The 23,985-nt window shown below is 55.5% G+C and overlaps 1 protein-coding gene and 1 pseudogene across 22 annotated transcripts in view; both read left to right on the forward strand.

The window, feature by feature from the left end:
• The first annotated feature begins 19,804 nt into the window (after positions 1-19,804).
• The window catches only part of ABLIM2 (actin binding LIM protein family member 2), a 218,272-nt gene continuing 214,091 nt past the window's right edge, over positions 19,805-23,985 (forward strand). For all 22 annotated transcript variants that reach the window (XR_012434605.1, XR_012434606.1, XR_012434617.1 and 19 more), the window contains exon 1: positions 19,805-19,936. Coding sequence is in view for 5 of the 22 variants with exons in the window: in XM_074039373.1 (XP_073895474.1) it covers positions 19,927-19,936 (10 nt within the window). In the remaining 17 variants the exon portion in view is untranslated. The remainder of the gene's footprint in view (positions 19,937-23,985) is intronic.
• LOC141410275 (uncharacterized) lies at positions 21,468-22,403 on the forward strand (annotated as a pseudogene).

A 23,985-nucleotide genomic window follows, 5' to 3' on the forward strand; every position in this document is an offset into this window, starting at 1 on the left:
CACGGCTCCAGCGGGCTGAGGGGGGCTGGGATGGTGTGAGAGCCGGAGCTAGACATCTCTGCTCCCTTCTCATTGTCAAGAACTCCCTAACGACAGGAGCGTCCACACCGCGGCAGCCTCCCGGCCTCCTCCTTTTAATCTAAGATGGACTCAGAACTCACATGAGAAGAGGCTTCACTGATGTGTACGAGATGTGTGTGAGGCCAGGCACGGTGGCTCATGCCTGTAATCCCAGCATTCTGGGAGGTTGAGGGGAGAGGATTGCTTGAGCCCAAGAATTTGAGACCAGCCCGAGCAATGTAGTGAGACCTTGTCTCCACAACAAATTCCGGGCATGGTGGCATGTGCCTGCAGTCCCAGCTAGTTGGGAGGCTGAGGTGGGAGTCTCGCTTGAGTCCAGGAGGTAGAGGGTGCAGTGAGCTATGATGGTGCCACTGCACTCCAGCCTGGGTGACAGAGTGGGACCCTGTCTCTAAAACAAACACACAAACAAAAATATGTATAATTCCTTGTGCCTTGGGGACTGGCACTACGGAGCCAGAATTCATTTAAAAACACATGTCTGGACATGGTGGCTCATGCCTATAATCTCAGCACTTTGGGAGGCTGGGATCACAAGGTCAAGAGATCCAGACAATCCTGGCCAACATGGTGAAACCCTGTCTCCATTAAAAATACAAAAATTAGCTGGGTGTGGTGGTGTGCACCTGTAGTCCCAGCTACTCAGGAGGCTGAGGTGAGAGAATCGCTTGAACCCAGGAGGCGGAGGTTGCAGAGAGCCAAGACTGCACCACTGCACTCCAGCCTGGGGGCAGAGTGAGACTCGTCTCAAAAAAACAAAACAAAGAAACAAACCACAAGTGACCTCTGTATTGTCTGACTCTATAAGACTGTTCTAGAAATAAATAAAGCCAAGTGCACTTCCTTTTGGTCAGTCTTGATCCTAAAAGTGCCGGCCAGGCTACCTGCTAGTGCAGAGGCGGACGGAGATTTGACAGGGGCCCCATGAGGCGAGTCTCCCAGGGCTGGGAGGAGTTTGCAGGGCGAGTGAGGGAGTGAGGGGTGAAAGGTGGCCTTGAAGGGCAGGCATGGCCCCCTGCGTGGAGGCCACCCACGAGAGGCTGGAAGATCCCACATAACGATGGACACTGCTAGACCCAGTGTGCTAGCCCCGCAGCGGCTAGCACACTGCTCCTTTGTTTCTCTCTGGGATAAGCAATACAGGCCGGGGCCAGAGCAAGACACAGAGACAGGCAAAGGAAAGGTGGGTGATCTGGCAGGGCAGAGACAGTTGGACCTCCCGAGTGGGGGAATCCCAGCTTCACACTGGCTGAGGGCAATGGGATGGGTAACACTGAGGCCACACAGGACCTGAACTGCGCCCTTCTGACCTGGCCGCAGGAGCTGGACCTCACCTCTCCCCAGGACCCACCCTCTCCAAATCCAGCTTGGGCCCTGATACCAGGGGTCTGCCCAGCCCAGCAGGGAGTCAGGAGCCACTGAGAGTGACGGGCAATGTTCCAGTAGAACAGTGACTGTGTGGGAGGCAATCTCAATGTATTCCCCAAGGCAGATGAGATCTCAAAACATTGTGCTTCCAAAAATGCTCTTAAGAAGAAAAAAGTTTGGCCGGGCGCGGTGGCTCAAGCCTGTAATCCCAGCACTTTGGGAGGCCGAGATGGGCGGATCATGAGGTCAGGAGATCGAGACCATCCTGGCTAATACGGTGAAACCCCGTCTCTACTAAAAAATACAAAAAACTAGCCGGGCGAAGTGGCGGGTGCCTGTAGTCCCAGCTACTCGGGAGGCTGAGGCAGGAGAATGGCGTGAACCCGAGAGGAGGAGCTTGCAGTGAGCTGAGATCCGGCCACTGCACTCCAGCCTGGGTGACAGAGCGAGACTCCGTCTCAAAAAAAAAAAAAAAAAAAAAAGAAGAAAAAAGTTGGACAGAAGAATATGGAAACATTTGCTGTGGTCATCAGAGTGACAGGTTGGAGTGAATAAATGGAATAAATGTTCACTATCCTCTTTCTGTATTTTTCATGTGCATTACTTTTAAAATCAGAAGATGATTATTTTTGCAATCAGAAGAAATGTGATTAGTGTGCTAATAAAAGCCATTTGTTGGTGCATGGTGTTTCTGGGAAAGTTTATAGACAAAATAGGTGTCCCTCTTCAGAGGTCCAGTGCCCCCGGCCCAGCCCAAGCACAGCACACCTTGCACAGGGGATCCTAGGGCCCCGGTCTTCAGCAGCACCTGACTCATGGCCCCCAACTCCCCCCAACAAGTTTGCAATCCTTTAGGCTGTTGCCTGCCTGTGGTGTTTCCCCACAAGCACCCATTGTGAACAAGCATGTGATGGGTTCTGAGAGCCCGGGGCAGCTCTCCCTGGTAGCTTCGAGCAAGTGCCTCCTCGTGTGTGGACAGAGCACCAACCTCTATAGCTCTCCAGACACTTACAGTCCCAGATAGTCGCAGCCTGGAGAGGACGGCCCTGACCCGCCACTGCCCTCTAGCGGAAAATCAGAAAAACAACAGCAGCACCCAGGATTGAGCTCTGGTCTCAGACAGGCGCTAGGCTAAGACCCTCCAGTTCCTCCCCTCAGTGAGAGCGCCCGGAGGGCACGTTCCTAAACCAACCCCTTCCATGGATAGGAGAGGGGCATGGCTTGCCCAGGAAGTGGTGGGCTGGGCTTCATCTGGCTGTCTCCAGTTGTGAGATCCCCAACCCTTAAGCATGTAGTAGTACTGCATTGAACGGCAGATAACGTGCATAGATCTCTGCGATGGAGGGACAGCGTCCGGCGAATGTATCCTGCATGCGCCGACTCAGCTACCACTCCACCTGGCTGACCTGTCTGATCACCAGCGTAGCCTGCGAGGTGGGGGCTGCTGGCTTCACTCTTTAGGGTGGCGAGCTGACAGATGATGCGGGGGTGGGGGGTCCCAGCATCTCCTGCTGGGGAGTGGGATGAACGTGGGGATGGCCCAGGCACTCTGGCCCCGCAGCCTGGACTCCACCATCATACCTGCCTCCCTGGAGGTGTCTTTTGCCATGCCTGTGGCACCAGGTCACGAGTTGATTGCATCAAGGTGAGGCCCTGCACTGGGGCTCAGGTGTCTCTGCCTCTGGACACAGGAAGCTGTTTCATGGAGCAAGAACAGGGGCTTTCAGCCGGAAGACCTGGTTTGCATCCCACCTCCACCAAACCCCCAGTGTGTGACCCTGGGCAGCTGCCCCACCTGAGCCTAGGAGACATCCACAAAGTCAGGACGGGATTACAGAAAGGCCTGGCCTGGCTGGGATTTGTGGATTGATGTCAGAGGAGTGGGCTGTCGGTGCTCACGGTGGCAGCTGCCGGCAAAGACAGAAGACGGAGTGGGTTCCATGCCCTGGCAAGCCCCAGGAGCTGCCTCCACCTGCAGCACCTGTCTCTGCACAGGCTGATGAATTCACCTGGCCCTGATCCTTCCAGCTGTATTTTCTGGAGTCAGACCCTTAACCTCTCTAAGCCTCAGTTTGTTCATCTCACAAATGGGGCTCATGCATGAGCAGGTTCAGAGGTGGATCGTCCCCCAGTGAACCTTCAGATGAGACCACAGACCCTGCCAATGCTGACTGTAACCTCATGAGTGGCCTTCAGCCAGAGGCACCAGATTCCTGACCCACAGAAACTGCAAAAATAAATGCTGTTTTAAGCCACTAAAAATACAGGATTCAACCTCCCTTCCTCCCCAGCCCACACGGAAGCACTGTTTGTGATTAAATGAAGGAAGGCAAGGTGAAGTTCATGGTTCCAGCTGTGACTGTGTGCCAAGCACACTTAGGGTCTGTGCTTCTACTCTGCCATTTGCTGCCTACTGGGGAGGGTGTGGCCTCGTGTGCCTTGGTTTTCTCACCTGTGAAATGGAGCTAGCAGTCTCTGGCTCTGTTGGGAGGAGGTCATGCAGGTGAAGCGCCCAGGACACTCAGTAATTTGAGGGTTGCTCTGGCGTCAGGCCTTTGTCGTGTAGCTGTTGCTGCAGTAGTATCCACTCCCTTCCCCTGCGGCCCCTGGAAAGGCGGCATCTCTTCTGAATAAGAAAACACAGGAAGGTCCCAGGTCTGTTTGTACCTTGGGAGAGCAAATAATAAACAGAGCCTGACTTTCTGGAAGGACAAGGATGAGAGCGATCTGATAAAACACTGGCAGGCCCCCTTGGTCCGCCCAATTCACTAAAAACACTGGGATTAGAATGTACTCCACCTTGGTGTTCCTGGCTCTACCAAAAGCTGCTGTGTGACCTGGGACAGAGCACTCAACCTCTCTGAGCTTGGGTGTCCCCAGCTGTGAAGTGGGTCGGGGTGGACCGGATGACATAAACTTGTGGTGGACCTGCCCTGCTCTCTTCTCTCCTGCCCACCCCTGACTCCTGGAGTCCTCAGTTTCCGTAGTCTGCCTTTTTACCCAAGTTCCAGACTTTACCAAATCAATTGATCGATCGACCTAAAACCTCCAGCTCCTGGCCTGAGGGTGCTTATTGCACAACTTGCTGAAGCCCCTTCTCCTGCGCCATTCCGCCCCTACCAGCCCTGCAAGGCCAGTGCCGGCTCCCTTTTATGGAGGAGGAGCGGCGAGGGCTCAGGAAAAATCTGGGTGTCACAGTTAGTCGGGGTGTGGGGCGGTCTAGTTGGCCTAGTCTGGGTCTCTTGCGCTCCAGAGGGCCACCAGGAAACCCAGCCCGGAGGGAGGCCACAGGCCAGGAAGGGGCCCAGAGACCCCGAGAAAGGTGGGAGAGAGGGGAGGCAGGGCATGGCTAAGCCTTGGGCTATGATGGCCGCTCTTCCTCACCTCTGGCCCTGCCCCCAGAGTCCCTTCTGCCAGGCTGGCTGGCACCTCTGCTTCTGGCCTCCAGCCCCGAGGGGCAGGTGTGGCCACGTTGGCCATGGGCAGCAGCAGGTAGCTTGAGTTCCCCCTGGGTGTGCTCTGCAGCGGAAGGCCCGGGTTAGCAAGCTATGGGGAGTGATTTCCCAGGAAGAAAGGCACAAGTGGGCAGGTGCTGACCCTGGTGTAGTGGATGAACATTCCAGAATCCAGACTCGCCTTGGCAGAGCAACTTCAACCTACCGTGTGCCTTCAGAGCGCACTGCGGGCCTGGTCTCCAGTCCTGGCACTGCCATCTCCAGTTCCGTGACCCTGGGAAGGCCCCTCCCCGAGTCAGCCTCGGTTTCCTCATCTGTGCAAGAGCGATGGTGGTACAGGCTCAGTGAAGGATTCTAGGTAGCCTAAGGGAATGCCGTGTGCCCGGCGTAGGAGGGTGCTTATGTGGCGGTGGCGTTGTTTCAGTACTATTCTTTTTTAAACTTTTATATACAGTAACAGTTACCTTGTTTGGGTTCTCACCATTCTGAGTTTTATCCTGTGTGTCCATCCATTTACTCACCCACCCCCGCAAAAATAAAAGGTAATTTCATCACTTCTTAAAAACAGGTCTTTGTGAATTCAGTGTCTTTCCCGGCGGGCGGTGGAGCTGGTTAAACGGCTCAGACGTCTGGTCCTTGTCCTGTCTGGTTTGTGTGCGCTGGGGTTCCCATGTCTGTTCAGCTTTGATTCCTTTGCAGCGAGGTCAGGAGTGCCCCGTGGGTACACTGCCTGGGACCCTCGTTAGGGTCAGACCCTGAGGCATACTCAGCTTGGGGGTGAGCTGGGAGTTCTCAGCTGCCTGCCTGCGTGATCTCCCAGCACTGGAGGGCAGTTGACACATCAGGGGAGCAGGGATGTGCAGGACTCCCAGGAAACTGAGCTGTCGAGTCAGAGAGCTGGGGGAGCCCCTCTTCCCGCCATCTGCATGTGTGGATGGGGCCGGCTTCATGGCACCTGCTCATGCACTTCACCCTGCGAAACCGTCACCGCCAGCCTGCGGGCTGCGTGTGAACATGCCCATCACGAAGACGAGAAGAGTGAGGCCGGAGAGGGAGTGGCAGTGGGGCAATGGCGACACTGGTCCTGCGGGTCCTGGGCGTTTCTGCTCAGAAACCCACATGGGGACCTCTCCCTGACAAAAGTTCAGAGCCCACTGGTGTCTGCATCTTCTCCCCCACACTTCCCTTTCCTTCTGTGCAAGAAAGCAGATAGTTGGCTATTTGGAGAGTAGGTCGGATTACTCACCATCAGCAAGGACCCCAGCACATCCTCCCACGGCTGCTCACAGCAGCTGGGATGAGCTCAGGATCCTCGGGGCCGGAGGCTAATGTGAGCGAAACATCTCCTGATTTTTCCTTCCCTTTGGCCTTTCTCTTTAAGGATTCCCTGAGAACATGGAGCCCCAATGCCCTCAGGCATCCATCCTCAGAATGAAGCCACCGCCCTGCCCCTGGCATCCACAATGGTCAGGTCCCAAATGTCCCTGGGAGAACTGTGAGCAGAGGGTCCTGTGCGACAGAACCCCAGGCTGGAGGGGTGGCAGGGCTGATCTTCCACTTCCAGCAACTCTGTTTTCCCCCCCTTCCACCCCAGTCTCTTCCTCTGTCATTTCCCCGCATCTCCCTGTTTCTTCCTCTCCGGGTCTTTCTCCTTCCCTCCCTCTCTCTCTCCAGTTGTGTATGTGTGGGTGTCTGTGGTCTCTGTCGGTCTCTCCATCTCTCTCCTGGGTCAAGTCTGCAATTGCTGTTACTCAGACATCTCAGGCACAAAGACTCAGCCACTTGCATTTGCTGAGAGCCCAAGGAGCCCAGCGTCTGCAGCTGGCATTTGAGGCTTCTGGGTACCCGTCCGCCACCCTGGGTTCCTGCTCCCTGCTCCTTCCCTGCCTCAAGCTGTTCCCCCACCCGCACCCCTCTCTGGAAAGCAGAGCTGGAGACCCAGTTCCGGAAGAGGAAGTTTATTTCTAAAGGGCCCAGGGCAACAGGAGTGGGGCTGGGGAGAGGGAGCCGGGAGGGAGGCCCATACGGGGGGCATTGTCTCTGGACTTCTCCCCTGCGGGCACCTGGGGCTTGATGGTCGGGATCGTCAGAGGAGCCGAGCAGAACGTGACTTAGAATTGTCCACTTGCAGGCTGGGCACGTGCCTCTCGCCTGTAATCTCAGCATTTTGGGAGGCCGAGGTGGGTGGATCATCTGAGGTCAGGAGTTCGAGACCAGCCTGGCCAACATGGCGAAACCCAGTCTCTACTAAAAATATAAAAATTAGCCGGGCATGGTGGTGCATGGTGGTGGGCGCCTGTAGTCCCAGCTACTTGGGAGGCTAAAGCAGGAGAATCGCTTGAACCTGGGAGGCAGAGGTTGTGATTAGTTGAGATCTCGCCACTACACTCCAGCCTGGGCAACTGTGAGATGCTGTCTCAAAAAAAATAAAATAAATTGTCCCCTTGCAGCTCGGAAGAGGGGGCCATGCATTCATAGGCTCCCATGCCCCATGGGTCAGTGTGCCTGTGACTGCCAGTTCCCTCTCAGGACTGGGCTGGCATGCCAGGAAGCTCCAAGACCATCCCACGTCGGATGTCAGTGAAGCCAGGGGCGGAATCAGAGAGAGACATGTGCAGGTGGCCAATGCAGCAGTGCAGTCAGATTCTATTTCTGCCTCGCTGGTTTCCCCCACCCGGTCAGGGCTATGGGAAGGTCACCCCTCAGGTGCCCCCACAGTCCACCCCCATGTGGCTCCCCTACTCCTGCCTCAGAAAGTCCCACCATGGGGCCTCCAAGCTGCTCACCATCTCTGCAGACTCCTCGAGGAGGGTCAGCCGGACAAGCCCTGGCCCCACGGCTGCAGGTGATCCCAGGGCTATGGTGGACACCACCATCTCCTCCACCAGCCACTCCCACCGTGCACCCTGGACAGCCCGTCGGTCAGGCTTGGTGACCCACACCCCCAGCTCTAAGGTATCTGAGCCCTGAGTCATTTGTGTCTGCCGGTCAGTAGTGGTTGCAATTGCCTATTTACCATTATCTCTGGGCATGGAAGAACCTAGAAACGCCCCAGTGAAGCTTCTGGGCTGAGGCTCCTCATTCCTCCCTGCTCTCATGGTGAAGGCGCACCTCCAACTCTCATGGTAATAAGAGTAATTTGCAGTCTTCTGCCCCCTCCCTCCCAGTAGAAGAACTCTTCATTGCCTTCCCATCCATTGGGATGAGTAGCCCATTAATAGTCAGGTTCAGGTTCAACGGGTTCAACAGATTTGAGAGAGACTTTATTCCCTCCCTTGGCAGAAACATCGCCATCCTCCTACCCTGAACCAAGACCTCTGATGCCACAGAGCTCAAGACTGAAGCACAAAGGTCACAAGGAGGTCCCTGCAAAGGACAGAGCTTCTGCCCTTTGCTTCCAGGCCCTGTGTGCTGTCTGTTGGTTTGGTGCACATGCTGTGTCCTGTGAACTAGAACCCTCAGCCCTCAGCACACAGCACAGAAGGCTGAGCCTCAGGTGGGTCATTCTAGCACCCGACAGCTGTCCTGAGATGGGGTGTGTGGAAGGACAAGTGAGCCCTGTGGTCAGGAGCTCATTATCTCACTGTCTTAGTTGCAAAATGGGACATTTGGTCTGAGCCCCCTCCCCAGGAAGTTGCATAGACAATACTATCCATTGTCATTAGTAAATAAGTCCTGATCACAGTCTGCAAGACTTTTTGCCAGCCTGCATTGGGTGGGGAACTGGGGACCTAGGGAACATTCTGTACTGGACATATTTCTCCTTCCATCTTTCAGTGGGGTGAATGTAAAGAGGCTCCCTGACACACAGTGGGGATCCCTTTCTTCCTGAGTCTTGCCTGAAGTGGAGTTGAGAGGTATCATCTTTCTTTCCACCTCTGAAGAGGGGTCAGGGAAGCCAGAGCCTCTCAGGAATCCCCCAAGCACACCCGCCAGGCCAGGGAGCAGGTGAGGGGTGAGGGGTGAGGGCCCCTGCAGTGTTCTGCTGCCTAAACCAAAAGCAATCCAAATGCCATGGTATTTTGAGGGAGACTATGCCAAGGACACTTAAGCCCACTGGCATTCATTTCAGTGACATCACAGACACTGATGACTTGGGGCTTCGTGGAGTGTTATAAATAATAAAGTACTCACGTCCAAGTGGCTCAAATGAAAAAGTCTTCCTTGGCTCATGGACTGGGAAGTCCAGAGGTAGGTGGGCCTCAGGACTGGCTTGATCCAGGGGCTCTGAGACCACTTCTTTACAATTGGGTTCACTCTCAGGCTCACTTCCCACATGGAGACAAAATTGCCCAAGCGGTCCCTGGCCTACATCCCACACTGCAATAACCAAAGCAGGAGAGAAGGCAGCTCCCAAATTCTCTGCTGAAGGTGGAGATGTTCTTTCCAGCCTTTCTCAGCAAGCCACCTGCCACACTCCATTGACCCGAACTGGGTCATATGCCTTTCCTGGAGCAAATCTTTGTGTCCAGGGATGTTAACTAATGTAGCCTGCCTGTCTCCAGAGATGGGGTCATCCTTTGACTCATTAAAACCTTCTGAGCTGGATGTGGAGTCACTCACTCACTGAAAAGTCCATGGCCTGCATGGGGGTAGGTGTTGTGGCCCTTGCACAAAAAATGGGGTGCTATAAGAAAGCAGGGAGCAGGGGAAATGGGAGTGAAGTAAACAACCCGCCCAAAAACAGAGACTACGGCGTGTCTGACTGGCTGCCCCACCATCTCCACACTCATATGCCTAACAAGATCACAGTTACAAGCCTGCACAGTCTCTGGACCCAGCACCTCAGAAATCAGGAAGGGAGGGTGGTTAAAGATCTTGCATGAAACTACCCCTTCCCTTCTGTCCCTTTGTGTTGGCTGAAGGCAGATGTTTGGGTGCTTTTTGATGAGGGCAGTGTCTGCCCATTTTTCACAGGGTGGGTGTCACTGCTGGGATGGAGGGGATTTCTGATCCTTGATAGTATGCCTGCAATTAGTGTAGTCTGCCACCAGGGGGCAGCAAAGTAAAAAAACCTCGTTCGCCTTGGCATCCTGAGAAATGTAGATGATCACATATTTTCTCCATGAAATTATGGGTAACTTTTATGCTAAAAATACCACTTCATTATACGACTAGGCTCCTTTCAGATGTTTGCTCACCACCTACTGTATGCACGGTAAGCCCCCAGGCCTCTCTGCATCCAGTGACAAAAAGCGACAGGAAGGAAGGGATGGTTAGCAGAAGCAGTGCTCTGAGATGCATGCTGTGTCGGCTGTGGGCTGAGGGGGAAGCCATACTGGCCTCACCCCACAGGATCTGTAGAGGCAGGTTCTTCAAGTCTCAGGGTTGGGAAGTGTGCTTCTTCTCAGCAATTCTTCTAATCCTGTGGACACAGAGAATTATGTAACTGACCCTGTTCCTCTCTCTGCTGGGGCTGCCCGGCAGTGCAGAGAGGAAGGAGGGGCTGCCCTCAGCTGTGTCACCGCCCATGGCAGAGATTCGAGGGCTTGACCTCAGCCCTAACTTCCTCCCAATCTATGTAGCTTTCCTTAACTCTAGTTTTCTTACCAGCTTTTCAAAAGATCTTTCTATAGTAATGCTTTCTTTGTAAGAAGCCCCATATACTCTTTAGAACAAGATAGGATAAAAGCATTCGATTTTTCATGTTCCAGGTACTGCAATCAAAAAGTCAAGTAAAACACACAGGTCTTCCTGGATTTTCTCGCCCCATCCTTTACCTGGCCCATTACCTCGGCCCTTTCAAATCTCAGCTTTCCTCAGAGAAGTTCATAGCTCTCAAAGCTCACTGTTTAGTGAGGGAGACAGACAAGGAAACAATCAATGACGATCCCAAGCGACCAGCATCCCAAGTGCTCTTAATGCCTTCAACAGATTGGATGAGGGTGATCCTCTTATTATCAAGGGTGATCTCCTTTACTTAAAGTCATTTTATTATTATCAAACCATTAGCGTTATCATCAAACCACATAGTTCCTGCTCCAAAGAGGAAGTTCCAGGACTCATGGAAACCCGGGGGTTGCCCAACTCAGCCAGGGGCCAGGGAGGACTTCTAGGAGGAGATGATGCCTAGGCTGATCCTTAAAGACTGAAGAGAAGTTGGCCAGGCAGAGGAGGAGAGGGAGGCCCCTGGCAGGCAGGGGCGTGACGGAGTGGAATTTGCTTTGATTTAGCAAATCCCTCTGGCTGCAGAAGAAGGAATGTGGGTGGGGAGAGTGGAGCAAAGAGAGCAGGAGAAGGTGCCTGCACGTGTGTCCCACTACACTGTGGAAGGACTTGGAGGCAGGACCTGAGGTTGGACTGATGTGATGGAGCAGGAAGAGAAGCCTCCCAGAGGGGTTCTCAGGTGTCAGGGAGGGCAATGGGGTGGCAGCAGGTGCCATTTCTGGAGCTGGGAGCTTAGGAGAGGCTGAGCTTAGCCAGTGGCCTTCAAATCATGGTGTTAGGGAGCCCAGGGAATTATAGATTTGGAAAGTATATCAGTCTGGCTTCTCCAAAGAAACAGAACTGATAGAAACAGATGGATGGTGGGTGGATGGTGGATAGGTGGCAGAAGCATGGATGGGTGGATGAGAGTGGATGGATGGATAGGTGAATGGATGGTGGATGGGGGGGTGGATGGATGGATAGTGGGTGGATGATGGATAGATGGATGGGTAGATGAGTGGTGGATAAATGGGTAGATGAGTGGTGGATGGATAGGTAGATGGACAGATGGATGAATGTATGAGTGGATGGGTGGTGGATAGATGGGTGAATGGGTGGTAGATGGATGGCGGTTTGGGTGAGTGGATGAATGGATAGGTAGATGGATGGATGGGTGGATGGACAGATGGATAGATGAATGGGTGGATGGGTGGTGGATGGATGGGTAGATGAGTGGTGGATGGGTAGGTAGATGGACAGATGGATGCACAGATGGGTGAATGGGTGACAGATAGATGGCTGAATGGATACATGGGTGGATGAATGGTGGATGGATGGCTGTATGGGTGAGTGGATGATCAGATAAGTAAATGGACAGATGGGTGGATGGGTGGTGGATGGATGGGTGGATGGATGGATGGATGGGTGACGGATGGCTGGATGGGTGATTGGATGAATGGATAGATGGGTGGATGGGTGGATGGACAGGTGGATAGATGAGTAGATATATGAATGTATGGGTGGAGGATGGTAGATGGATAGATGGTGGGTGGATGGATGAAAGGATGAATGAATGGGTGGGTAGGTAGGTAAGCAGACAGGTACAAAGGACAATTGATAGGTAAACAGGGTTCTATTTTAAGGAATGGTCTCATGGTATTGTGGCAGCTGACAAGTTCGAAATCTGCAGGGCAGGCTGGCAACTCAGGCAGGAGGTGGTGCTGCAGTCTTGAGGCAAATTTTCTTCTCCACTGGAAACTGCTTTTGCTCTTCATGCCTTCAACAGATTGGATGAGGGTGATCCCCCTATTATCAAGGGTGATCTCCTTTACTTAAAGTCATTTTTTGTTATCAAACCATTAGCATTATCATCAAACCACGCAGTTCCTGCTCCAAGCAGCTTGGCCATAGCGAAAGAAGAAATTCTAGTGGGGACTGCCCTGCTCTGGTCATCTCAGGGAACCGGGTCCAGCCCCATCCAGCTGACTGCACATTTCTTAGCCTTGGTGAGCCTACACTGTCTCATCTGTAAGACTGGGTGACACTCAGCATCATGACCTCAAGGGAACACCCAATTGGGAGGCCCGTGGAACAAGCACTTCGTAAGTTACACAGGCAAGGCCTCCTGATTAAGCTTCTTCGAAACCGTATCCTTACCATGCCCACACAGCAGCTCTGGGAAGCACAGCCTGGTGACAAAGTTGCTAAGAAGAGACACAATGTCTTGCTTGATTAGCAGCTGGGGGGCAAACTTGAGCTTGCTGATGAGGCCAACAAGGCCAGTCCCAGGCTTCTGGCAGGACCCATCTGCCCACCCAGGACAAGAGCTGCTCTCACTGTCAGGGATGGCTGACTTCTGGGTCCCTTGCAGGGCTGTGTGCCTGCGTGGTCGTCAACCAAGGGTCACATGGCTGGGGGAGCACTGTGGCTTCTGGCCTCCTGAGGACCTGGCCCCATCTGACCTTGTCTCTTTGGGCTTCCATTTCTTCTCCCCAACTGGGAGCCCTCAGACCTGCAGTTTTCCTCCCCGGTCCCACAGGCCATGGCTCTGGAAGACCATGTCCCTTGTGGGGTCCAATAATGGTGGTCCCCTCTGGTGGGGTGCCTTGTACCTTCCAGAAGGATATGTTGAAGTCCTAACCCCAAGATTTAGCCCCCGGGAATGTGACCTTATTTGGAAATCAGGTCTTCAAAGACACGACTGGTTAAGATGAAGTCAGACAGTATTGGGTTAGGGTGGGCCCTCCATCCTAGGTCCAGTGTCCTTATGAGAACAGAAGGGGAACATTCAGAGAAGAATGCCGTGTGACAGGAGAGGTAGAGTGCAGAGATCGGCCTCTGGCGCTGGGAGAGATGCCCTGCCCTTGTTCAAGCCCCTTCGGCAAAGCCTGTGGTCCTCTGCTCCGCAGCGTGGCTGACTCATGCACCTGCCTGCTCTAGCTGAGCTTTTTCATCTCTCACTTCCAGCACAGGGGCAGGTATACAGTAGGTGCTGAATAGATGTGGCCCCTCACCTCCGAGCTTGCCCCTTGCTCTGCTCTCCCTTTCTCGTTCCTTCCCAGGTGCTCCTGATGTTCCTCATCTGTTTCTGCTGCACAGGAATAAAGTTGAACCAGAGGCAGGGCTTTTGGAAGACCATCCACATCCAAGCCTTGCACGGTGTGAGTCATATTCCCGAATCAGGCCTATACATTCTGCTTCCTTCCATCACTTGTAATGAACCATCTCTTGTGAGTTTTCTGTGATGGCAAAACATTGCCAAGTCTACAAACCACTCTGAGTTAACTGGGCAGCTGGAATTGTGGCGTAGATCGAGTGTTAGGGAGAACAGATACCTGTGTAACCCAGGGCTACGCTTCCCCTCCTGACCCACCTGGAGGCGTCAGGCAAGGCATGGGCATGTGAGGGTGAGGCTGGGCCTGACCTCACTGAAAATCCAGGTGTGTGGACCCATGCTTGAGAGACAGGCTCCAAGCCATGAGTCACATGCTATTTTTACTCCTGGTTTCATATGGCGTGGTTTTAAATTATTGAGCAACTGGAAAGATCCCACAATGAAATCATATTTCATTTGTTTCTCCATTTGGCTGTGAAGTCAATCAATTCCTGGACTGTATTTAGAGATGAAGAAAGGACAAGGAATCCTGCCGCTTTGGTGAGAGAAAGCCTGGAGGCTGCCTTACAGTGTAGAGCCCCTGACGGCCTCAGGACGCCGTCTGCTCTGTCTGCTGCCCTGTGTCTCTGACTTGCTGGGTTTCCACACCGCTGGGTTTCCAGAGCGGGCACCTTCTTTCTAGATCAGGCCCCAGGTGAGTGCAGCCACACCGTGCTGCTCTCCGTAGAAGCAATTTGTGGGAAGCCCCAGCAGACCCAGGGAGAGGTCAGGACGGTGGGAAAGGGGCTCAGGCAGGTCTGACCTCTTTCCTTTGCTGAGCGGGAGTGGCAGCCGCAGTGCGGGTACCCGCTGATCCTGCAGTTCAGTGGGCACTCTCCTCTGAGCTGGAGACCCCCTGGGGGAGTGGAGGTGGCACCCGACTTTGCTAGAGGACCAGGGAGGCTTGTCCAAGGAGGGGATCTCAACCAAGGTCCAGAGAGTGAGCCTGAGCTGTCCAGGAGAAGACAGGGCACTCCCAGCAACCCAGGGTGGGGGCAGCAAGCCTGGCATGGCTTGGGCCCAGCGGAGCAGGTCCCCTGGCCATGCACCTCATGCTGGACCCCACGACTCCCAGCTTCATCCCTTGACCTCTTGAATGCCCCCTGGAGGGGATGACAGATTCTAGAGGGCCATGGGGCTGAAGCCCACAGGCTGTCTCCTCAGCGGGGCCCTGGTGTGCCTCCTACCTGCTCCACTTGGTCATAGTTTGCAATTGGGTAAGTGAAGGCCTCAGTTTTCCCATCTGTGACATTGGGATGATGATGATACAATGACAATGACAGGGTCCTCTGAGCCTTGGTGCAGAGCCGTCAGGACACAGCAGCCCTGGCCATCACTGTTTGCCTAGCCTGGCCCCTGGGAGCTCTGAAGTGCAGTGTCACACATCTCTCCACCTCTGAGCTAGCCTGGAGTTGCTCCCACTGGGGCTTAGACAGAACCTCTCCATGGAGGCTCCCCTGGCCCCTAAAGCAGCCGCCAGCCCATGGGATGCTGGCCCCTCTCCTTCCTGGCCCCTCCTGGCCCAGCCTCAAGAAACCCACAGCCCCACCTGCCCCAGTCCATGTGAGGCTGGCACTGTGGGGTCTGCCCCAGCCCCCAACCCCATCCAGCACATGTCCTTCTACACTTTCTAAGAGCTTCACACTCTCTGAAAGGATACTAGCTTTTTCAGGACAAACGATCCTAATTTTGAAGCAATTTAAAGGCCATAGAGCAGTGACAGGTGCCTGTGCTCATGGTGGAGGCATTTATCATGAAGAGAACAAGTCTCTACCTGTGGTCACAGGACTCACATTTTAGGAAGCCTCACGCAGCTCAGCCATGCAGAAAAAGTATTCCCCAGACACGCCATGGCAAAGCTCTTCACCCAAGCACCTGGCTTTATGTTTTCAATAGACATTTGTGAAAGTGCGTGTTTGTGTTGAATTGCCTTTTTGTGTTTTCTTCTTTTTTTTTTTTTGGATGGAGTCTCGCTCTGTCATGCAGGATGGAGTGGAGTGGCACGATCTCGGCTCACTGCAACCTCTGCCTCCCAGGTTCAAGCAATTCCCCTGCCTCAGCCTCCCCAGTAGCTGGGATTACAGGTGTGCGCCACCAAACCCACTTAATTTTTGTATTTTTAGTAGAGATGGAGTTTCTCCATGTTGGCCAGGCTGGTCTTGAACTCCTGACCTTGCGATCCGCCAGCCTCGGCCTCCCAAAGTGCTGGGATTACAGGAATGAGCCACCGCACCTGGCCACCTTTTTGTTTTTTTATGGTTGCCTCTATCACCAGGTCCAGGACCCCACATGTAAACCTGGCGCCCCAGGGAAGCAGCGTTTGGCTTCGGACGGCTTGGCCTGGGGCGCAGTGGGCCACAGCCCTGGGGCTACCCTCTCTGCATTCTCCTCCCTCCATCGCTGGAACAACCCACATCCCACAACAGTGGTTAGGACACTCAGAAAGAGGGGGTGCCCTACTGGGGGTTCTGACCAGTCTTCTGGCCTCCCAGAGTAGCTGGGACCACAGGCACACACCACCATACCCAGCTAATTTTTGTGTTTTTTATAGACGGGGTTTTGCCATGTTGCCCAGGCTGGTCTCAAACTCCTGAGTACAAGCAATCCTTCCAGCCTGGCCTCACAAAGTGCTGGGATTACAGGTGTGAGCCACTGCGCCCAGTCCCCGTTTAATGAACCTTTAAGGGGCCTTGGTTTGACATGTTTGGGGCCTCCCTGTGTCCACGAGCCCCTTGAAGACCCCCAACACCCCACCAGGCCTGCTAAAAAATAAGAAGGGCAGCGTTTTTCTAGAATGAATCTTGTGACTTGTGAAACGATTTCTTGTCTGCCCCTGGGCAGACCCCCATAACACTGCTGTCCTCCCCGAAGCCCAGAGCACCCCGGAAAGAGCAGGGGAAAGGTGGACACATCACCTTTAAGTGTCTCCTAATCCCAGAAGAAGGCAGAGTGCCTGAAACCGCGTCCCAGGCAGGCCAGTCCAGGGGTGCAGCCCGAAGCCTCCTACCAAGGGCACTGGGAGGAGGGAAGGAAACCCCGCCCTTTAGCTGGTGCCTTGGAAAACTCTCGCTTTCCCCCTAATGCTTCCTGGAATGAGAAACCTGGGTCAAGTTGCTTCCCCTCTGTAAGACTCCTGTCTGCAGAGCATAGAAGTCCACCGTCCACTGAAGCAGGCAGATCCTCAGGCAGGAGCGGTACAGTCAAGGGCTGTGCTGAAAGTGTGGGCGTGGAAATGGGCAGATGGGGCCTGGGGCCTTCGAGGCCACTGCCTGGGACACCCGCCTATGAGGGGCTTGACAGGATCCCCAGTGAAATGGGATGGGAGCCCCCAGGGGAACCTGGATAAGCAATGGAGGGAGAAGGGAGTCCCCCGGAGTTCAGGTCTCTACCCCCTGCCTGCTGGAAGGGGGTATGGGTCACTGTAGGGCTTCCCTGTGTGGTGCAGGGCATGTGAGCTGAGGCAGGAGGAGGAGGGCAGGGGCTCCTGCTTCCATATTGGTATCCCCCAAAGTACCCACCAAGGCCCTCCTCTCAATGCACACTTAATGAATTTTTTTTTTTTTTTCATGAGATAGGGTCTATCACCCAGGCTGGAGTACAGTGGTCCAATCATGGCTCATTGCAACCTCCGTCTCCCAGGTTCAAGCAATCATCCCAGCTCAGCCTCCAGAGTAGCTGGGACCACAGGCACACACCACCATACCCAGCTAATTTTTGTGTTTTTTATAGACGGGGTTTTGCCATGTTGCCCAGGCTGGTCTCAAACTCCTGAGTGCAAGCAATCCTCCCACCTTGGCCTCACAAAGTGCTGGGATTACAGGTGTGAGCCACTGCGCCCGGTCCCCGTTTAATGAACCTTTAAGGGGCCTTGGTTTGACATGTTTGGGGCCTCCCTGTGTCCACGAGCCCCTTGAAGACCCCCAACACCCCACCAGGCCTGCTAAAAAATAAGAAGGGCAGCGTTTTTCTAGAATGAATCTTGTGACTTGTGAAACGATTTCTTGTCTATTTTCTTCACTAGGACTAGAGAGCCCAGCATATTAAAGGTGTTCGAGAATCCTAAGGGGTATGTATGCACTGTGATTTGAAGGATACAGAAACTCAGGCACACAGAGGGCCAGCAAGTTGCCTGAGGTCACACCTGGCCTGTAGTACCACAGACAGAGAACCAAAGTCTGTTTAAATCATTTCAGTTCAACCAGCAGATTCTCTGAAGTCCCAGTTCAGCAGACACCGCGCAGGAAGGAAAGAAAAGGCCTGGCTCAAGCCCCACTCCGTCACTCACTTGCTGGGTGACTTGGGGCAGGACGTCTTTGGGCCTTGGTTTCTGCCCTTGTGAAAGAAGATGTTGGAATCACATGGCCCCGAGGTCCTTCCAGGTTGAGAACTGTTAAGGCTCCCCAGCCCCTTGTCCTGAGCTCTGGAACCAGTCTGGAATGGGGCACCCACATCCACCCTCTGGCTCACAGAGTCTTGGCAGAGAGGTGTGAGGGCTCCCTGCCATCCTCACCAGGCTGTGTGGGGAAATCATGGCACCCCCGGGAGGTTCGCAGGAGCCCTTGCAAACACAGAGGAAACAGAGGCTGCGGGGGAGCCTGACCAAGAGCTCCTTAGAGGGCAAATGGCAGCAGGGTGTCCCTATGGCAGGTGGGTGCCTGGCCTACCTCTCAGGTTATGATCCAGGAGTGCCAGGTGCCAGCACTCTCCCCTCCCCTCTATCCTTCTCTCCCTTTATTCAACAGATACTTGCAGAGTGCCTGCTCTGTGCCAGGCCCTATGTTAGGCACCGAGAATAATAATAGCAAAGCAAAGACATTTATTGATCTCAACTCACACTGGGTCACAGCATATATTAGCTCACTGATCCTTAGATCTGGCGCCCCCTCAATTACATGGCACAAGATCCCAGTGGACTGGCATGGGAACCCTGCAGCTGCAGGCAGAATCACCTAGCTGGGCCTCTTGGATTTCTAGGGTGTGTGGGGCTGGGCTGGTTCCCCAGGGCTTCAGCTGTCCCCTGAGCCATTGTACTCCCGGCCTCTCGTCCTGGCCCCTCTTGGGGGAGATGGCTGCTGCTAAGGGAAGGGGAGGAGGACCTGCTCCTGCCTCAGTGTTCCACTCAGTCTACATTTTCTGTGCCCAATCTTCTTCCCCTTGTTGAAAGCATCTCCAAACAGCCCTGGCTCAAGCCAAAAGTCCTTGGCCTCTCTCTCCATGCCAGGTTCCTGCGATTATGCATCCCAAACGCTCCTCCAGCCCAGACCCTCTGCGCCCAGTGGGCATCCTTGTGCTGGCCGGCTCCTCTCGACCTCTCTGCAGCTCGCCTTTTGTAGCACCAGGCACACAGTGGGGACCCCTCCTCCTCCCCGTTCCCTGACTCCCTCTCCTGCACCCGCGTCCACGCCCTGTGCTGGGCGCCTGATGTCACAGGGGAGCCGGTCACCATGGGGACTGCGCCGAAGTGAGCCGCGCCACCTCTCCCGGTGCACCTCCCAGCTGGGCGCCAGCCGGCGAGGAGCGACGGGAGCCTGGGGTGGGTGGCGAGGCGCGGATAGCCCAGGCCCAGAGGTAGGAAACCTGCGCACGAATCCCCACCAGCGCAAGCCTCGCCGACAGATATGGGCTAATCCTGCCCGCGCCCCGCCCCCCGCCTCAGTTTCCTTCACTGTAAACTGGGAAAGAAGAGTTGGCCCAGAAAGTGTTCAGGCGCCTTGTAGCTCCACGACTCAAGAAGAGCTGCACGAAGCTCGCTTTTCCCTGCGCCGCTCTCCTAGCGACTCCCGGGCTTCCGAGAGCGGCGATCCCCAGGTCGCCCCTCAAGCCGTGGCGACAGCTCTGCAGAGATCTCAGAACGATTGCGAAAGGCCTCAGCCGCCGTCGCCCGTCTGCGCCTGCGCTGGTCGCGGAGCATGCTGGGACTTGTAGTCCTCTCTTCCGGCAGCTGGGGAGCGAGGCTGAGCGGCGGGTCGAGGCGCCTACACTTCCCAGGGTGCTTCCGGGAGGCAGCGAACACGGGGCGGGGCCGCCATGAGGGGCGTGGTAGTGGGCGTGGAGTGGGCGTGACCTGCGCGCCGTGGGGCTGCGGCGGCGCTGCCTGGCTGTGCGCAAGGAGCCGGCGCGGAGCCGGCGGGCTGGCGGACCATAGCGCGGGCGCGGCACCTGCGGGCCGGAGGGTCTGGCTGCCGCAGCGCCGGGCCGCCCCGACTCCGAGCTGCTGCTGAGATGAGTGCAGGTGAGTGCTGGGGACCGAGGGACCAGCGAGTCCCCTCGCTGGATCGCGGCGCCGCAAGGGCTGGGTGTCATTCGGCGGCTGCACCTGCAACGCCGGGGAAAATCACCCAGCGGCTCCACCCAACTTTTGCTCCAGGATTTTGCAGCTGCGAGGGGCCAGAGCGCAGTCTCCTGCCCTGCGCCTGGAACGCTTAGCTCAGTGGCAGGGGCCGGGAATCCTTTCCCAGCGCGCCGGCCGGTGTGGCTGCGCCGGGCTGTCTGGAAGGCGCCCCTTCTTTGCTTCTCACGGGGGTCCGGGTTGTTCCAGGCTGCAGAAAGCGGTCAGGGTCCGCGCGAAGAGCCGGGGCCCCAGCAGACCTAGGCACGCAGAGGCGAGATGACAGGCGGGGCTTTGCAGCCGGGGGAGCCGCCCTTGCGCTCTCCGGCAGCGCCTGGGTTGGGGGCGTCAGGCCGACCCTCGGCGCCCAGGACTCTCCGCAGCAGATCTGGGGACCCGGAGCCCGCATGTGTCAATCCCGGCACCGACCCGATCTCTGCGCGTCTCCAGCCCATCGTCCCTGCGCGTCGCACCGCTGCCTTTCCCGCCGCACCCACCCTCCGGGATCTGACAGCCTCTGTGCGGCGCTGGAAAAATCCCACAGCGCTGGAGCCCAGCCGCGCCTTGTGCTGTGGGGGAAACTGAGACTTAGAACTGGCGCCCTTGGCGGTGAGCCCCGGAGGCGGCCTGAGGATGCCCGGATCTGAGAGCCTCCTGGGGCCCGCATCGGGCTGAGGGCTTGTCGTTGCATTCCTGGCAGGGAAGAGCTGTCACCCCATTTTTCAGGGTGTGACCCGAGGCGCACCAGGCTTGAGTCACTTGCTTGACTCAGGAAGGGGGGCGGGGATTCGAACCCGGTGCTCCCTGACTCTTGTGCTCTTTCCTCTAAGCCTGTCGCGCTAGGGACTGCAGTATGGCCCTTGGCCATGGTGCAGAAACCAATGGGGACAGCCGCTTCCCCTGGGGGAGATCGGACTGGGGAGAGAATGTGCATTTAGTAAGAGCTTCCTGTGGGCTGTAGGCCTAGAAGGGAGCGGGGGCTGAGGGGCCAGGGACTCCCCTCCCTGGGGAGATTGTCTCCCTCCCCCTTCAATCCAAGGAAGGAGGGACTGCGTTGCAGGGAGCCTTTGGGAGTAGCTGAGCGCAATGGCAGGCAGTTGGGGCGGTCGGAGGCAGAACCCTTTGGAAGAGGATTTCTGAAATGGCCAACCTAGTTATCTGGGGGTGGCTGGGCAGCAGGGCACCCTGAGACTTGGCAGAACCGCCAGACACATTTATCTAATGGCAGGTGGGGATAATGGCTGGGTGCACACACAGTAATTTTATGCTTCTTGTGGCCATAATTGATACCTGTGGTCCCCCCTGTCATCAGGGAGAGCCTCAGAAGCAGTGTTGGCATCTCCCCTCTGCATCTGACGAGAAGAGGTGTGGGGGCACTGGGGCAGTTGCAGGCAGTGACGGGTTTGAACCATGGTGGCTGCCTGGTGGTCTTAGGCATAGGTGGCACCTTCCGGAGCTTGGCTTCCTGACCTGTAAGAGCAATAGCATTGCTTGTCTGGAGGGGACAAGGTACCACATGAAGAGCCCCACACCTGGGAGGGCCTCAGTAGTTTGGGATGGTCATTGCTGGGTGGCCAGCTCAGCTCAGCCCCTCTGAATCAATCCAGCCCTTTGGAACTGGCAGTGTGTGTGCTCTCCGGGCCACCTGTCGCCCCTGCCCAGCCCTGTCCCCAGCCGATGATGTGCACAGCAGGCATTCCCACCCACACAGTGGGGGAGAGCAGACAGCATGGTCCCTTGTCCCTGGCATGTGGGCTCTAATGTCCGGCCACTGTGTATGTCTGGCAGGACAGGAGCTTCCATCGTCAACAAGGGCAACAAGGGCAGGTCCCCCATGGCCCTCCCCACGCCGGCTGGCAGTATTCCAGAGCTCAGCACTGGTAGGAGGGGCTGAGCATCATCTCGTCCAGTCTCCAGCTGCCCAAATAGGCCGGAGGCTCAGAGCCCAGGACGACCTGTCTAACCCTTCTGGGTTGCAGGCTCCCCATTCCTTTGGGCTGTGTGCACATCTTCAGTGTCATGACACAGGGTGCCTCCAAGATGACCCGGGTGTGGATTGAGGCCATGTAGTTGCCTTACTTTTGTTGCCTGTTGATTTCAGGTGGCCGGGGCGACTGTTTATATAGCACATGGCAAAGTGGAAGGAGATGGTGCCTCGTACCAGACAGGCCTGGATCCGAATCCAATGCCCTCGCTGTGGGGCTCCCCCTGCCTCAGTTTTCCCAGTAGTATGGCGGGCAGGCCTTTAGTTCTGAGTGTAGTGCCAGTCCACACATGGTGAGCCCAGCAGGTGATGATCAGTGTGGTGTAGCTTCGTCTCACTGCAGCCCACGTGGTCACAAGGGGGGCCAGCTGAGGGTGGGGTTGAGGAAGGTACCTGAGCTGGGGCAGGGGGCGGGGTGGGGGGGATTCCAGTGCCAGGTCTGCCACTAGTCAGCACCAGATCCTTGAGCAAGGCCTGTGCTCCTTCTGAGCCTAAATGTCCCCCTGGGCAGCCGCTGGCCTGGCAGGTCAGATTCCCCCAGGTGGACAGAGGCTCCTGAGGGGTTGTGTTAATTTGCTCCATAACAAAGTACTAAAGACCAGGTGGCTTAAAGAGAAGACACTTATTTTTTTGCCAATTCTAGAGGCCAGAAGTCTGAGATCGAGGTGTCAGCTGGGTTACTTCCTTCCAAAGCCTCTGTCCTTGGCTTGTGGATGGCCGCCCTCTCCCTGTGTCCTCGCACGGTCTTCCCTTTGTGTATGTGTATGTCCTAATCTGTTCTTATGAAAACCCCAGCCAGGCCGGGCGCAGTGGCTCAAGCCTGTAATCCCAGCACTTTGGGAGGCCGAGACGGGCGGATCACGAGGTCAGGAGATCGAGACCATCCTGGCTAACACGGTGAAACCCCGTCTCTACTAAAAATATAAAAAATTAGCCGGGCATGGTGGTGGGCACCTGTAGTCCCAGCTACTCAGGAGGCTGAGGCAGGAGAATGGCGTGAACCTGGGAGGTAGAGCTTGCAGTGAGCCGAGATCACGCCACTGCACTCCAGCCTGGGCGACAGAGTGAGACTCCATCTCAAAAAAAAAAAAAAGAAAAAAGAAAAAAAGAAAACCCTAGCCAGACTGGGTTAGAACCTACCCTCATGACCTCATGTCACCTTAGCGGCCTCCTTCAGGGTCCTGTCTCCATGCATAGTCACATCCTGGAGTACTGGGGGTTAGGACTTCAGCACATGAATTTAGACAATTCAGTCCATAACAGGGGTGCGGGTCCAAGGGAGGCCTGGTGGCTGGCTCAGCCTTCTGTTTCCATGTTGCTCTTAGGATCATGGAGCTGGAAGGGATGTGAGAAATGCTCCAGCCCAAGCCCACCCACCTGCACAAAGAGGGAAACCAAGGCTTAGAGAAGGAAAAGCAGCTGCCCAGGGCCAAGGAGAGGGTGTGGCAGAACCCAAACCTGAGCCCTAGTCCTCGGATTGGACGGTGCAGATCCTAGTATTTGGAACAGAGACACGTTTCTCCACCTAATCCAAGAATGGGCAGTGACGTAGCCACAGACACGTTCATCTCAGTCTTACTAGTAACAACAAGAAGTTAGAAACCACCAAACCGTGGAAGTCAGTGATGGAATATGAGCCACCTGTTCCATCTCACTCACTCATTATTCAGCAAAAGACGCACAAAATGCCTACTATGAGCTGATACAGTCTGGCTGTGTCCCCACCCACGTCTTACCTTGAGTTGTAATAATCCCCACGTGTCAAGGGCGGGGCCAGGTGGAGATAATTGAATCACAGGGGGTGTTCTCATGGTAGTGATTAAGGCTCGCAATAGCTGGTGGTTTTATAAAGGGCAGTTCCCCTGCACACGCTCTCTTGCCCGCTGCCGTGTGAGACGTCCCTTTGCCCTTCCTTCGTCTTCCGCCATGATTGCGAGGCCTCCCCAGCCATGCGGAACTGTAAGTCCGT

The sequence above is a fragment of the Macaca fascicularis genome, chromosome 5 (genome assembly GCF_037993035.2).
Source record: "Macaca fascicularis isolate 582-1 chromosome 5, T2T-MFA8v1.1".
Taxonomy (NCBI): domain Eukaryota; kingdom Metazoa; phylum Chordata; class Mammalia; order Primates; family Cercopithecidae; genus Macaca; species Macaca fascicularis.